This window comes from Poecilia latipinna, unplaced genomic scaffold (assembly GCF_001443285.1).
Source record: "Poecilia latipinna isolate Pla-1442-1.1 unplaced genomic scaffold, P_latipinna-1.0 Scaffold3257, whole genome shotgun sequence".
Taxonomy (NCBI): Eukaryota; Metazoa; Chordata; class Actinopteri; order Cyprinodontiformes; family Poeciliidae; genus Poecilia; species Poecilia latipinna.
The window spans coordinates 22,384-34,615 of NW_015115873.1; the positions used below are offsets into that span (position 1 = coordinate 22,384).

The 12,232-nt window shown below is 39.6% G+C and overlaps 1 protein-coding gene across 1 annotated transcript; it reads left to right on the forward strand.

Annotated features, from left to right (window-relative positions):
* The first annotated feature begins 8,136 nt into the window (after positions 1 to 8,136).
* On the forward strand, positions 8,137 to 11,712 carry LOC106940508 (adenine phosphoribosyltransferase). Its single transcript, XM_015023270.1, has 5 exons — positions 8,137 to 8,588; positions 8,690 to 8,783; positions 9,422 to 9,568; positions 10,974 to 11,069; positions 11,149 to 11,712. Exons 1-5 carry the CDS (start codon positions 8,322 to 8,324, stop codon positions 11,289 to 11,291), a joined length of 747 nt encoding a protein of 248 aa, XP_014878756.1. The 5' UTR covers positions 8,137 to 8,321; the 3' UTR covers positions 11,292 to 11,712.
* The last annotated feature ends 520 nt before the right edge of the window (positions 11,713 to 12,232 follow it).

Genomic DNA, 12,232 nt, shown 5'->3' on the forward strand with positions numbered 1-12,232 from the left:
CCACTGAGCCGAAACTAGCAACTTCTCCAAGATCGATTCCATCCCGTTAGTGAGTTTTAGAGTCCTCAGCTGGGCTGCAAGTCTCAGCAAGACTCGGATCCAAGTTGGGTCTCTGTCCACACCAACAGTCTGAGTGTTCATTAGTTCGGCCAAGTCTGTCACAAATTTGTCAATAAAACAGGAATCCACAAGCTCCAAGCAGCAGAAATCCTGTTATCATGAATAAATCCAGGGTGAATCCTGCCGGGTGTGTCCCTGCAGGACAAGAGGGCTCTCCTGTTCCCAGACTTCTCGTCGAGAAAATTTGATCAATTGCATTGAGAGACTGGTTGACCAGATCCATAATTTGTAGATTTGGAGGATGTGCAAAGAAAGGCTCCAAAAATATAGAAAAAGTCAGGACAAAAATAGAGCAAGCAGGACAGGCATGGGCAGGGAGAGAGGAGAGGAAAAAAGCCTCTGCTTTCACTGAGAGCAAGAGAGGAGCTTGAATCCACCTAAATATTAGAAGTTAAAGTAAATTAGCAACAGTTAGCAAGAAGCTAAATGGTGGCAGCAATGCCATAATTTACAGGACTTCTCCTTTTTATTTCTCTTTAATTTGTCCTTTGAATATTGGAAACTGATAGTAAGAAGGTTGTAAACTTATGCAGAGTGATAAAATAAATATGTAATTTCCTGACCAGCTTGCTATACCCCTACAATGATACATAGATAATAACATGAGCTACTACGGAAGATTAGAGCCACTGAATAAAAAAGGAATTCTGACTTTAGTCTCAGAATTATGTGATTAAAGTCAGAATTCGGATTCTGACTTTTTCACAGATTCTCAGTGAATCTGTCCTGGGCTGGTTTCAATCTTTTCTTTCTAATAGGCTGGAATGTGTCTGCCTTGGCAACTCCAAGTCCCAAGGCCGTTGGTGTGTCCTGTGGTGTCCTGCAGGGGTCAGTTCTAGGCCCTATGCTTTTTTTCTCTTTACATGTTGCCTTTAGGTAAAATCATTAATCGGCATAACATTTCATTTCACTGTTATGCAGACGATTTACAACTTTACATTATAATGGGATTGTCTTCTACTTCACCTTCACTTACTGTGCTAACGTCCTACCTGGAGGAGATTAAGACTCGGATGAATCATAACTTTCTTCAGTTGAACTGTTCCAAAACCGAGGCCATATTGATCGGAACGCCTCACCAGGTTCAATCCTCGACACTGACGAGTGTTTCGTTCTCTGGACAAGACATTCCCATTTCCTCCATTGTTACAAATGGACTCTCATCTCACATTTGAAAATCACATTTAGCACCTGTTTAAAACTTGTAATTTTCATCTCCGCAATATTTCCAAAATTTGTTCATCTCTCTCCCGTTCTGATGCCGAGACCCTCATCCATGCCTTTGTCTCTTCCAGGCACGACTACTGTAACTCACTGTTTATTGAAGTCCACAGGAAACACCTTCAGAGGATTCAATATATTCAAAACAGTGCTACCAGGATCCTAGTGAGAGTTCGTAAATTTGAGCACATCACACCTACTCTTTACGAGCTTCACTGGCTTCCTGTAACTTATAGGATTCAGTATAAAATTGCACTTATCACTCATCATTGTCTATATGGAACCTCACCAGATTATTTTAAGGACCTCCTTATTTCACATTCAGCTTCTAGATCCTTACCATCCCAAGCCTGTAATCTTCTCTACCTTCCTCGATCAAGACTAAGGGCTATGGGTGATCGGGCTTTTGCTGTGGCTGCTCCTCGTCTATGGAATTCTCTCCCGGACTGTTTGAGAGCCCCGCAATTATTGTCTGACTTTAAAACCGGCCTGAAAACTTTTCTTTTTAGACAAGCCGACTCTGCTTTTAAATGACTGTCTTTTTTCAATTGTTGATTTTATTTGTTTTCAGCTGCACTGTGTAGCACTTTGAGATTTTTGTTAATGAAAAGCACATTATAAATTAAATTGATTATTATTATTAGAATTCTTTTTCTTTCAGTGGCTCTAATCCTCTTCCGTAAACTACAGATGAGGCAATCAGGTGAAAAGTGCTTCAAACACACTGATGTCGGGAGATTGAAGCCAGAGGCTGAAGGGAGACGAATGCAAATGGAGATAATCAAAGGAAGAAGTCTGAAACTAACACAAACAATGAACAGAAAAGGAAACTGTAATATGAAATCCAAAAGCACAAATAAAGACACAGGAACCAAAAACATAAAAAAAAGAACCATACAGGTTGATCTAAGTAAATAAAAAAATAGAAAAAACAGAAACACAAATGAAACCTGAAAATTAAACACAGATGAATCCTAACTGAATATTTTAAGTTATAACAACTATTATTACTCTTATAAGAGTTATTACAACTCTTATAAGAGTTATAAGAGTTATAAGAGTTTGAAATGCCAAAGTTTGACATTTCAAACTTTGAAATGTTTCTACATATCTATATCTGGGATGTAGATCCCAGATATAGATCACATATAGATCCCAGATATAAAAGCAATGGTCTTTCTTTTCAGAGTTCAGAGTTACTGGGGAGCATTTTGAATATCCAATTAGATTACACGAATGGTTTTTAAAAGGAAAAACCGGAGAACCCGGCGAAAACCTAAACTGCAAGACCCCAGGTGTACAAGCAGCAGCCATTCTTTTCAGAGTTGACCTTTCTGTCACAGGGGAACATTTAGAATATCCAATTAGAAAACAGGAACTGTAAGACTCCAGGGCCAGGCTGTGATTTTTAATTTTGATGACCAGACCTAAAATATGAAATAAATAATAGGTTCATGAGCGTTTATTCTGGAATTCTGTCTAGTCTATGTCATCAAATGCCAAATTATTTCTCAATGTAAAAAGTAATGTTAGCTGTGTTAACTGGGATTGTGGTCTGCATTCTACTGGCAGGTAGAAGAGCCTCTCTATTTTCCGCAGAAGCTCTTAAAAGGTTTTGTGACTGCCGAAAACAACTTGTGAACCGGACCTTTTGGGGGTGTGGATTGAATGTAGCTTTTTAAATATGATATTACGGCACCCTTAAAAGGACGACCGCCGTGCATTGTTGCGGCCCTCCACATGTCTTCAGTAGAACCAAACTGGCTTTTCAGAGCGCTGTAGAGGTCTTGAACAAAATGTTTAATGTTTTCATTGTCTTTGCTGATGGCAAAGTCTGTGATGTCCTCTACCTCCTCCCCGGACAGGTAATACAAGATTTTCTTCATGTCAGTGGACTTCAAAGGCCCACCGTTTTCCTCAGAACAGCTTAACACTGTCCTCATCACGAAACACGCCATGCCTTCCTCTAGTTCTTTCATCCTCTGCTCTGGGGTTTCAGTTTTCAGCATCTGAATGTTAGGGATTACATCGGCAAATGAGATATTTCTAATCCCTGATGCTGCAAACTGATCGCTCAGTAACGCCTCGGTGAGATTCTGCTCTGTCTGAATCAAGGAGTCAATGTCCGTTTTTAAAGGAAGTTCAGATTGAGGCTGCTCTTTCAATTCACTTGGGATGGCTGTGGTGAATTCCCTTTCCCCTTCTGCCTCACAGCGCTCTGGAGACATGGGTCTTGGGAGTTGGTTTGACGTGTCGTATTGTCCATCTAGATCATTGATCTCCAAGATTACGTTGGACACCCTGTCGGTCTCACTTATGCGATTTGTTTCCTCGTTTTTGATCCACAGAAAGATGTTCTGGAGAAATCTCCTCACTTCGTCTTCTATTCTGGCACAGAAAACTTCAGGGCAAATCACTGTCTGGCCGGATATGTCACTTATTTTCTCATCGGAGAGGACAGAATCTGAAGGAGTTTTTGGAGGAACAGGAAGTGTATTATAATGGTTCCTCATGATATCAGTATATATTTTTTCTGTCAGTTCTGTTTCAAACTGCTTGATCTTGTCCTTTAGCTGGGGGTTTTCCATGGATTCTGCACACAGTCTCTCAATTTGAGGTCTGATGGACTGAAAATCCAGTTTAGGGATTTGGTCCATCTTGGCGTGGTCAAGCAGTTTCACCCTCTCCTCATCTGACAAAGCTCCAGGGGACATCAGTTTGGTTGGGCTACCTGTGCCATATTTCAGTTTCACCACATTGGTTTCACTTGAATCCTTGACCGAGGTCTCCAAAGACGACACCATGCGGGTGAACTGGTCATTGGCAAATCTGGAAAACTCAGGTTTTCTGACTATTTCTTCTTTTCCAGCAAGATCAGCTTTGCCTTTTGACAGGAGAAGGTTCCTGATATCACCTACAACATTCTTCAAGTTAAAATGAGGTGCACATGGACAGTGTGGACCTATTTCTGCAACTGAACCCTCAGCCTTACGGTAGTGAAGGTCGTCGATAATTGTTTTGCTGATTCCGTCTGCAACTTCATTCAATTCTAAAGCATCCATTGACGGAGAAGATCCTGCGTCATCCCCAGCCCCGTTGCTGACGTCTGAATCGTCTGAATATTTCTCTAATATCTCAGTGACACCTTCACAAACTGAGGCCATAGAAAAAATTGAATTTACAGCAGCAGTTTCTGATTCAGTTGTAGGTCTGCCTGAGATTCGCTTTTTTGTGAAGGCACACCTTTCGGCGCATCTCGACCTGACTATGTTTATATGGTCTCGGAGACACTGAGATGTGTTGGAAACCATTTTGTTTAAATTTTTCAGGTTAGAAATGCAGCCACTTGCAAATACAGCAGGTGGTTCAGGAATACTAGAGGTTTCTTTGATCCTATTTGCGATGGATGTTACTTTTTCAGATATCTCCTGTTCCATCAATGAGTTTAACTCCATGCCATGGTCACAGACCTCTGGTGGTACCTCCAGAACGGTGGCCATTTCTGTGGAAATCATATTGGTCAAATGCACACTGATGTCTTCATCTGGAATTTCGCTCTCCATTCCCGGCACAATACTCTCCTCCATTACTGGCACCAGGAGTGTCAATGAATTTTCCACACATTGCTGGAAAATGTTGTTAAGCATGTCAGACATAACGTCTGTTATATGTGAATCCCTTAAGCCCTGTGAAAGCAAGGTCCACTGTGCTGGTGACAGTGTGTTTAAAAGAGGTAATATGATGTCCTCCAAATTGTCAATGGAGATGTGGATGTCTCTTTTCGCTTGGTTGTTTGACTCGGCCATTTTTCAAAGATTTTTTAAAAATATTCTTATTATTTCAAAGTTTTCTGTAAAGATATGATGTTCTACTCACCACGGCTTCTCTTTTCGGAATGACGTATTGTTTAGAAACTAAACAATACATAGCAGTAAGTTGCCTTTGATAATTATTCACGTCACAATTCATTATGACGTAGTCCTCCTTTGCACAAACCTTACGACACGCATGCGTATAAGACAAGACTTGTTTACCGAACGCCCTCCTGAGAAGAGCCTGTGGAAGATTGACGCCTCCACTGTCACGTGGTCTACTTAGCTCTGTAACCATAGAAACACAGACTGCGCCTTAAGCTATAATTTAGCATTCTTCCTGATCATTTAACGTATCAGCCTAGATTAAGAAGCCATAAACCAAGTTGTATAATTAAATTGAGGGGTTAAAGTTCCTACCTGCTAACGTTATCCACATAAAGCGTCAGCTGCCACCTCCAATTAGAAACTAATAAGAGGGAAGTGGAAGAAAAATATAATATAACGATTTTGATTTACCAAGATGGCGTCGCGGCAGAAGCGCTCCAAAGTATGGTTACATCACACACACAAAGAAAGGAAGAAAGAAAGAAAGAAAAGACAATACTAGGGCCAGTTGCAACATGTGCAGACATTTAATCACAATAAAATGTAATGGTTCATTCGTTGCTTAGCGACCGTGGTGATCCTCAAACGGGGGCGGGGGGAGGAGGTGAGCTCTGAGCACATCGTCATCCACCAGTCCAGTGATGAAGAGATGGGAGAAATTGAGTACTCAGGCAAATATTGTATCATCAGAACGTTTTTAAGATGACTATATAAAAGCGATGTACAACTGAGCTGTTTTATATGTTGCAGTCCTTTAATTTAATGTTACAGCATCAACAACCCAATTAGTCTTTAACAAATTAATTTATTCAATGCATTTACTTGGAGACATTGTAAAGTAGAGTTTTGTATCAATTATAGTAACTTATTTTACTACTTGTTATAGTCATGTAGATATGAAACAACAGGCGCCCCAAGATGGAACCTTGGGGTACCTCACGTGATTTTATCTGCTCCAAAGAGAAGTTACCTGCAGAGTCAAAGAATCCCTGTTTTTCAGGTAAAAACTCCAACCAGTCAAGTACCAGAGAGTCCAACCCACACGTAAAACACTCGTAACTTTGGATGTAACATGAAGTGTGCGAAAGACGATGAGGTTTGAATACTCCTTTTTTGTTTTGGATGGAGTCAGCTAAAAGACAAAGTTGTTTTCACGTCTGAAATCTCTGGCCTGTCAGTGGGGTTTAAAGGTGAAGAAATAGACTCAGACATCCAAAAGAGTACAAAGCCAAGTTTATTAGCTCGTCTCATGAAAGTCCTGAATGAAGTGATTCTCCCATGATCCTGATTGCCCTCTGATTCATAACAGGGACACAACAAAGAGTCTAGTGTTCAACAGTCTGCTCACGCAAGCTGAAAACTCCCTCCAGAATGTTTTACTTTACATAAAATTAGCCTTTCTAAAGGTTTTTTTTCCTTTCAGCAACCATGATCGACACACACAAGCTGTCATATTTAACTGAAAAACTTGAAAAACATCAAGCCAAGAAATTAAAAAATAAAGCCCATAAATAAACAATAGTTTGTAAGTTTTCCAATCGATAAGGCAGACTTCCAAGTAAGTGTAAATTTATGCAATATCTCTAGATATAAACTTTACATAACGGAACCTTAGCTATGTAAAATAAATCTGGAGAAAAATGCATGGTTGTCTGTTGCAGCAACTGCATGAAATGTTGAAATTGACATAATATTGGAAAATATCAGTTTCACATTCTTTCTTGTACAATTAATATGGATATTTATGAATGTATTACAGATTTTGTAGACAAAAGGGGGAAAAAAGGAATACATTTCTGCCAACACATTTGTGAGCTCCAAAAGTCAAAACATTTCTAGAAAAAAAACTCAAGTTTCAATAATAATCAAATACATTTTCTAGAAAAAACATGGAAATTTCCTATGTTGTGATGACTTCCTGAAGGCAGAGTTTCAGAAAGAGAAGGAGCTTCTTAAAGAGACAAGGTCCCAATTTCAAGGTGATAAATTACAAAGTCAATTTTCTTTAAAGCCATATTTGACATATTTATGTAGCATTTTTATCAATCAATCAATCAATCAATAAATCAAACTTTATTTGAATAGCGCATTTCAGCAACAAGGCATTTCAAAGTGCTTTACATCATAACAAACACAAAAACAGTCATGCAACATAGAATCAACAATCAAAACATTACTTAAGTCAAGCACCATCATGAAATTCGTAATTGATTATGTTTCAAATAAAACTCTAAACAGGTGGGGTTTTAGTCGAGATTTGAAGGAACTCAGTGTTTCAGTTGTTTTACAGTTTTCTGAAAGTTTGTTTCAAATTTGTGGTGCATAGAAGCTGAATGCAGCTTTTTCTCGTTTGGTTTCTGGTTCTGGGGATGCAGAGCAGAACCAGAAGACCTGAGGGGTCTGGAAGGTTGATACAATAACAGCAGAGCTTTAATGTATTGTGGTGCTAAGTTGTTCAGCGATTTATAAACTAACAGTATTTTAAAATCTATTCTTTGAGCTACAGGGAGCCTGTGTAGGGACTTTAAAACTGGTGTGATGTGCTCCATCTTCCTGAACGTGAGCAGCAGTGTTCTGGATCAGCTGCAGCCTTTTGATTAATTTGTTGGACAGACCTGTGAAGACGCTGTTGCAGTAATCAATACAACTAAAGATACATGCATGGATGAGTTTCTCTAGATCTCGCTGAGACATAAGTCCTCTAATCCTGGAGATGTTCTTCAGGTGATGGAAGGCCGACTTTGTGACTGTCTTAATGTGACTCTGAAGGTTCAGGTCAGAGTCCATCACTACTCCCAGGATTTGGGCCTGATCGCTAGTTTTAGTTGTAATAACTGAAGCTGTGCATTGACTCTAGATTGCGCTCCTTTTTATGTCCAAAAATAATAACTTCAGTTGTATAACAACTGAACTAACATACTTACTTGACTATGTTATGAAATGATTCTATGTGGCTGGAAATTACTGCCCCTTTAACAATATTGGAACATTAGGAATTCTTTATGAAGTTACCTAATTTTTACCTACTTTAAAGTCTAGCTCTAACAGCAGAGTGAGTCTATGACAGAGTCCAGTCCCACCCACCAGCACCAGTCACCCCTCTGGAATCCGATACAGGCAAGTGTCTCATTCCCAGTCTTGCTAACTTTCCTCCCCAAGTTTCTCCCTCTGGCTGCACAGACCGCAGCGTCGCAGCCACTTCAGATGGACGTGCTGGACGTTCCCGCAGACCGCCAGAAAGGATGGTACCTTTCACTCATGGCCCCCAACACAAAAGGACCAGAGTTCGCCTGGTTGGACCCGTCCAGACTCTACTGCAACTCGCAGGTCTGATAAGAGAGAAGCAGTGCGCGCTCCGATCTGTAGCTGCTGGTTTATTAACGCTTTGCATGGTGTAAATTCTCCCTGTCGGTTTGGATCTGATCCAGGCTCTGGCAGACTGCGTCAAAGACCTTCTGGGTCCGTTTCATAGCGACCCCGTTGACCTGGTTGCCGGGATAGATGCCATGGGATTTATTCTTGGTGAGAAAACAAAGTTGTTTATTTTGAATGGGGAAGAGCAAACACAGTTCAATCTGGAAAGACTCAGACGGAGAACAAGGAACAATTAAAAGATTTAATGACAGCAATGAATAACAGTTCTTTGGCGCTCGGGCCCCGGCAGCTTATTTGGGCGGAGATTTGATGTGAACTCGATGAACATCCCGATAACTGATTAGGGATGCTTTCCCCCCGGGGCCCGACACTGGTGGTGGTGGTCAGGAAGGGTTCCATCCTGGAGAACCGAAGGATGAGGGTGGAGATGGGGAGGTGGTGGGTTGAACGCAGCTGGGAAGCGTCTGACGGTTTGGGTGTGGATCCTTTATGCAGAGCCTGATTGCTGATTGAACGTGCAGGGTGAGGTCCAGGCTGAGGACGGGGATGAGCATGACGTCGATGGGTGAACGGAGGGGGCGGAGTCTTCCAGCTTGAACTTCAGCTAAAGCTCCATTTCAGACCGATCTTATTCAGAACGGCTGCTACTACTGTGTGACTGCAGAAGATGGGGAAACCTGACCCCTTCAGGGTGCAATGCTAAATTTAGATATAACTGATATAAACTTGTCTCTCACACATGGTGTGACTGTGAGGGTTTTCTGTCTTTTTTGTTTTGTTTTAAGGGGCTTCAGTCGCCACGACTCTTGGAAAAGGTTTCCTGGCCATTCGTAAAGCGTGTCATCTGTGTGTAGCGAACCAAAACCAGAACTACACAGACTACACAGGAAGAGAAAAGACTATGGAAGTAAGACTGGATGTGCTAAAACCAGGTTAATCATCACATTTTACTTAAGTTACACAATCACTTCTTAGAATTTTTTTTGTTTGTTTTTTTAAAGACACCTAAAAGATTTAAAACCAAAGATTCAACCAAATTAGTTCAGTCTTGTTAAACTAAGAATGTCTCACAAAAAAAAGTCAAAAATAACTGCTTAAAGTATGAAAGAAAAGCTTTATTTTTGTTTTCTGTCAGTTATGTGACTATATCGAAGCTAAAGAGAACATTAAAAACTAATGAGCACTATTTGATGATTGTTAGGGTAAGAAAACATCCCACTCTGTGATGGTCGCAATAAATCAAAGTGCAGTCATCATTAAAAATGGCGGCAAAATTGTAAAGAGTGAAATCCGAGTTTCACCTCAATGTTTTCTGTGATAAAGCACGAAACACATTTTCATAAGTAGATATTTTAAAGCACTTAAGGAATTGAGATATTTACGTTTTTATAACCAAGTGTTAGTTTGACTCAGAGCTGTCAGTGGGTCACGGGAAATGAAGGACTTAATAATCTCCAAGCCGTTCTTTGCAACACAGTGCCATCTAGTGATGGTAAGAGTGCATTGCAGTTTACATATGCCACATAGAATAAGACAGGATATGTCAGATTTATTTACTAGTGTCTTGCAAAAATGTAATTAAATTCAATTATATAATAAATAATAAACTGGCCACTATTCTGTCAAAACGTTATACAGCTTCAATCTATCAATTTAAAACCTGTTTCTAGTTTGAGGCTTCAAATAGTTTTAAATATCTATATTCATCCATATTTTGGGAAGTCTTGGATGTTATTGCTCCAAACAATTTCTATTTTTTGATCTGTTAACCTCTAACTTGTTGACAATCATTAATAAAACCTTTCATTTGCAACACTTGACCTAATGTTGTTTTTCTACACCAGGACTGGGCTAAAATCATACTTGTAGGCCAAATAAAATATAATTTTTTTGTTGTTTTTAAATTAAACATTTTTTTATCATAGCAACAGGATTGTAGATCCAAAACCTCAAATGGTTTCTGTATGTTTTTCTTGTCAAACAAAAGGCTTCGATGCAGTTTTCTTCTAATTTTGGGCTCAGGTGAAGAAAACAGGAAAAATATTTCTGTCCTCAGCAACTAAACCCATATGTAGGTCAGCCTTCATTTGAAAACACAATTTAAATGTAAATTTGGATACACCAAGGTGTTTTTTAAGACAATGAGTGAAAACAGAATGCTCACTTTGTGTTTCATCAAACATTTTTGTATGCAGATTTTGATTTAAAAGTTGTAGTTTCTGTCCTAATTTACTCTTGAATTCTGGTCTGGCAAAAGATGGGTCCAGGGTCTGCACTTTGACACCCTTGTTCTTCAATGCTAAAACTGAAGCTCCTTTTGGACGTGTTCTTCTGCAGATCTGAGGGTTTTGCTGGTGGACCAGTGGATAGAGACGGGCGGCACGATGAGGGCCGCCATCCAGCTGGTGGAGAACCTGGGAGCCACGGTCACAGGTCAGCCGGCGTGGAGACCTCACTGACCAATCAGAGCTCAGCAACTGAATTTGGACTTGTCTCCTGGTTTGCTGTGCAGGTGTGGCAGCCGTGGCCATCGAGAACACGGAGGGAGGGAAGTGGATCAAGGAAAACTACAAGTTCTCCCACTGCATCCCAGAAGGGCTGCAGAGCCAAGTGGACAGGAAACACCTGGACTCTTTCAAGAGCTTCACCAAGTAGAGGCGACTCTCCGCAAAGACAACTAAGACGCATTTTGCATGAAACACTTTAATTTGCATAGAGATACTGTGACATAGTAGGTTTAATATTTTTTTTACTAACTAAAATAATTTGACATGATTGTATTACTGGCATGAAATAAAAAAAAAAAGATTAAACACTTAATGATTAAACAGCAACGACTAGTCAATGCAAACGGAAAACAGATTCAGTCACTGATTTGATAGAAAGTAATGTAAAACATACACATCAGGATTCCTGGAAATGTTTTTAAAGTAGTGAGCAGCATGAGGTGAGCCAGCAAAGATGGTGATCATCTAAGAGTGTGGTTTAGAAATGAATTTATCCACGATCAGTGTTTACAACGCTCAGCCTAAGTCTGTAATAAATGGCAGCTTTATGCTGAAATGACAGTAATGTACTTTTGTGACAACTTTTATTGCAGTAGCATAATCTCACACTGATCCAACCTTTAATGTGAGCACATTTTTGTGGAGAGTAAAGACTATAGATCAGTAATAATAATAAAATCACAAGTCTTATAATAATTTGAAATTGTGTAATATTATTACAAATAACATTATTATTTTGGTAACACTTTATTTGACAGGTTTGCATAAGACATTGCACTGTCATAATTATAACATCATAACATCATGTCATGATGATGGAGTCTATATGAATGTTTCCGACTGTTGTCATGAAGCATCGTTCAGTAAATAATGACACTTTTAATGAGAAGTTGCATTAAAACTTGCCTTAAAAGTCTATTAAAATTGTCAACTTTGCATTAAAAGTGTTCATATTTACCGAATGACACTTCATGACATCAGTCATAAACATTCCTGAAGACTCTTCATCATCATGACAGGTGTTATGTTATGATTATGATAATGTCATGTCAGTCTTATGCATGTCAAATAAAGTGTTACCATTATTTT

Coding starts and splice junctions, on each gene's coding strand:
- LOC106940508 (XM_015023270.1), top strand. CDS start 8,322: ATGACAGAGTCCAGTCCCACCCACCAGCACCAGTCACCCCTCTGGAAT. Junction 8,589..8,689: donor GACTCTACTGCAACTCGCAG/GTCTGATAAGAG, acceptor GATCTGATCCAG/GCTCTGGCAGACTGCGTCAA. Junction 8,784..9,421: donor TGCCATGGGATTTATTCTTG/GTGAGAAAACAA, acceptor TTTTGTTTTAAG/GGGCTTCAGTCGCCACGACT.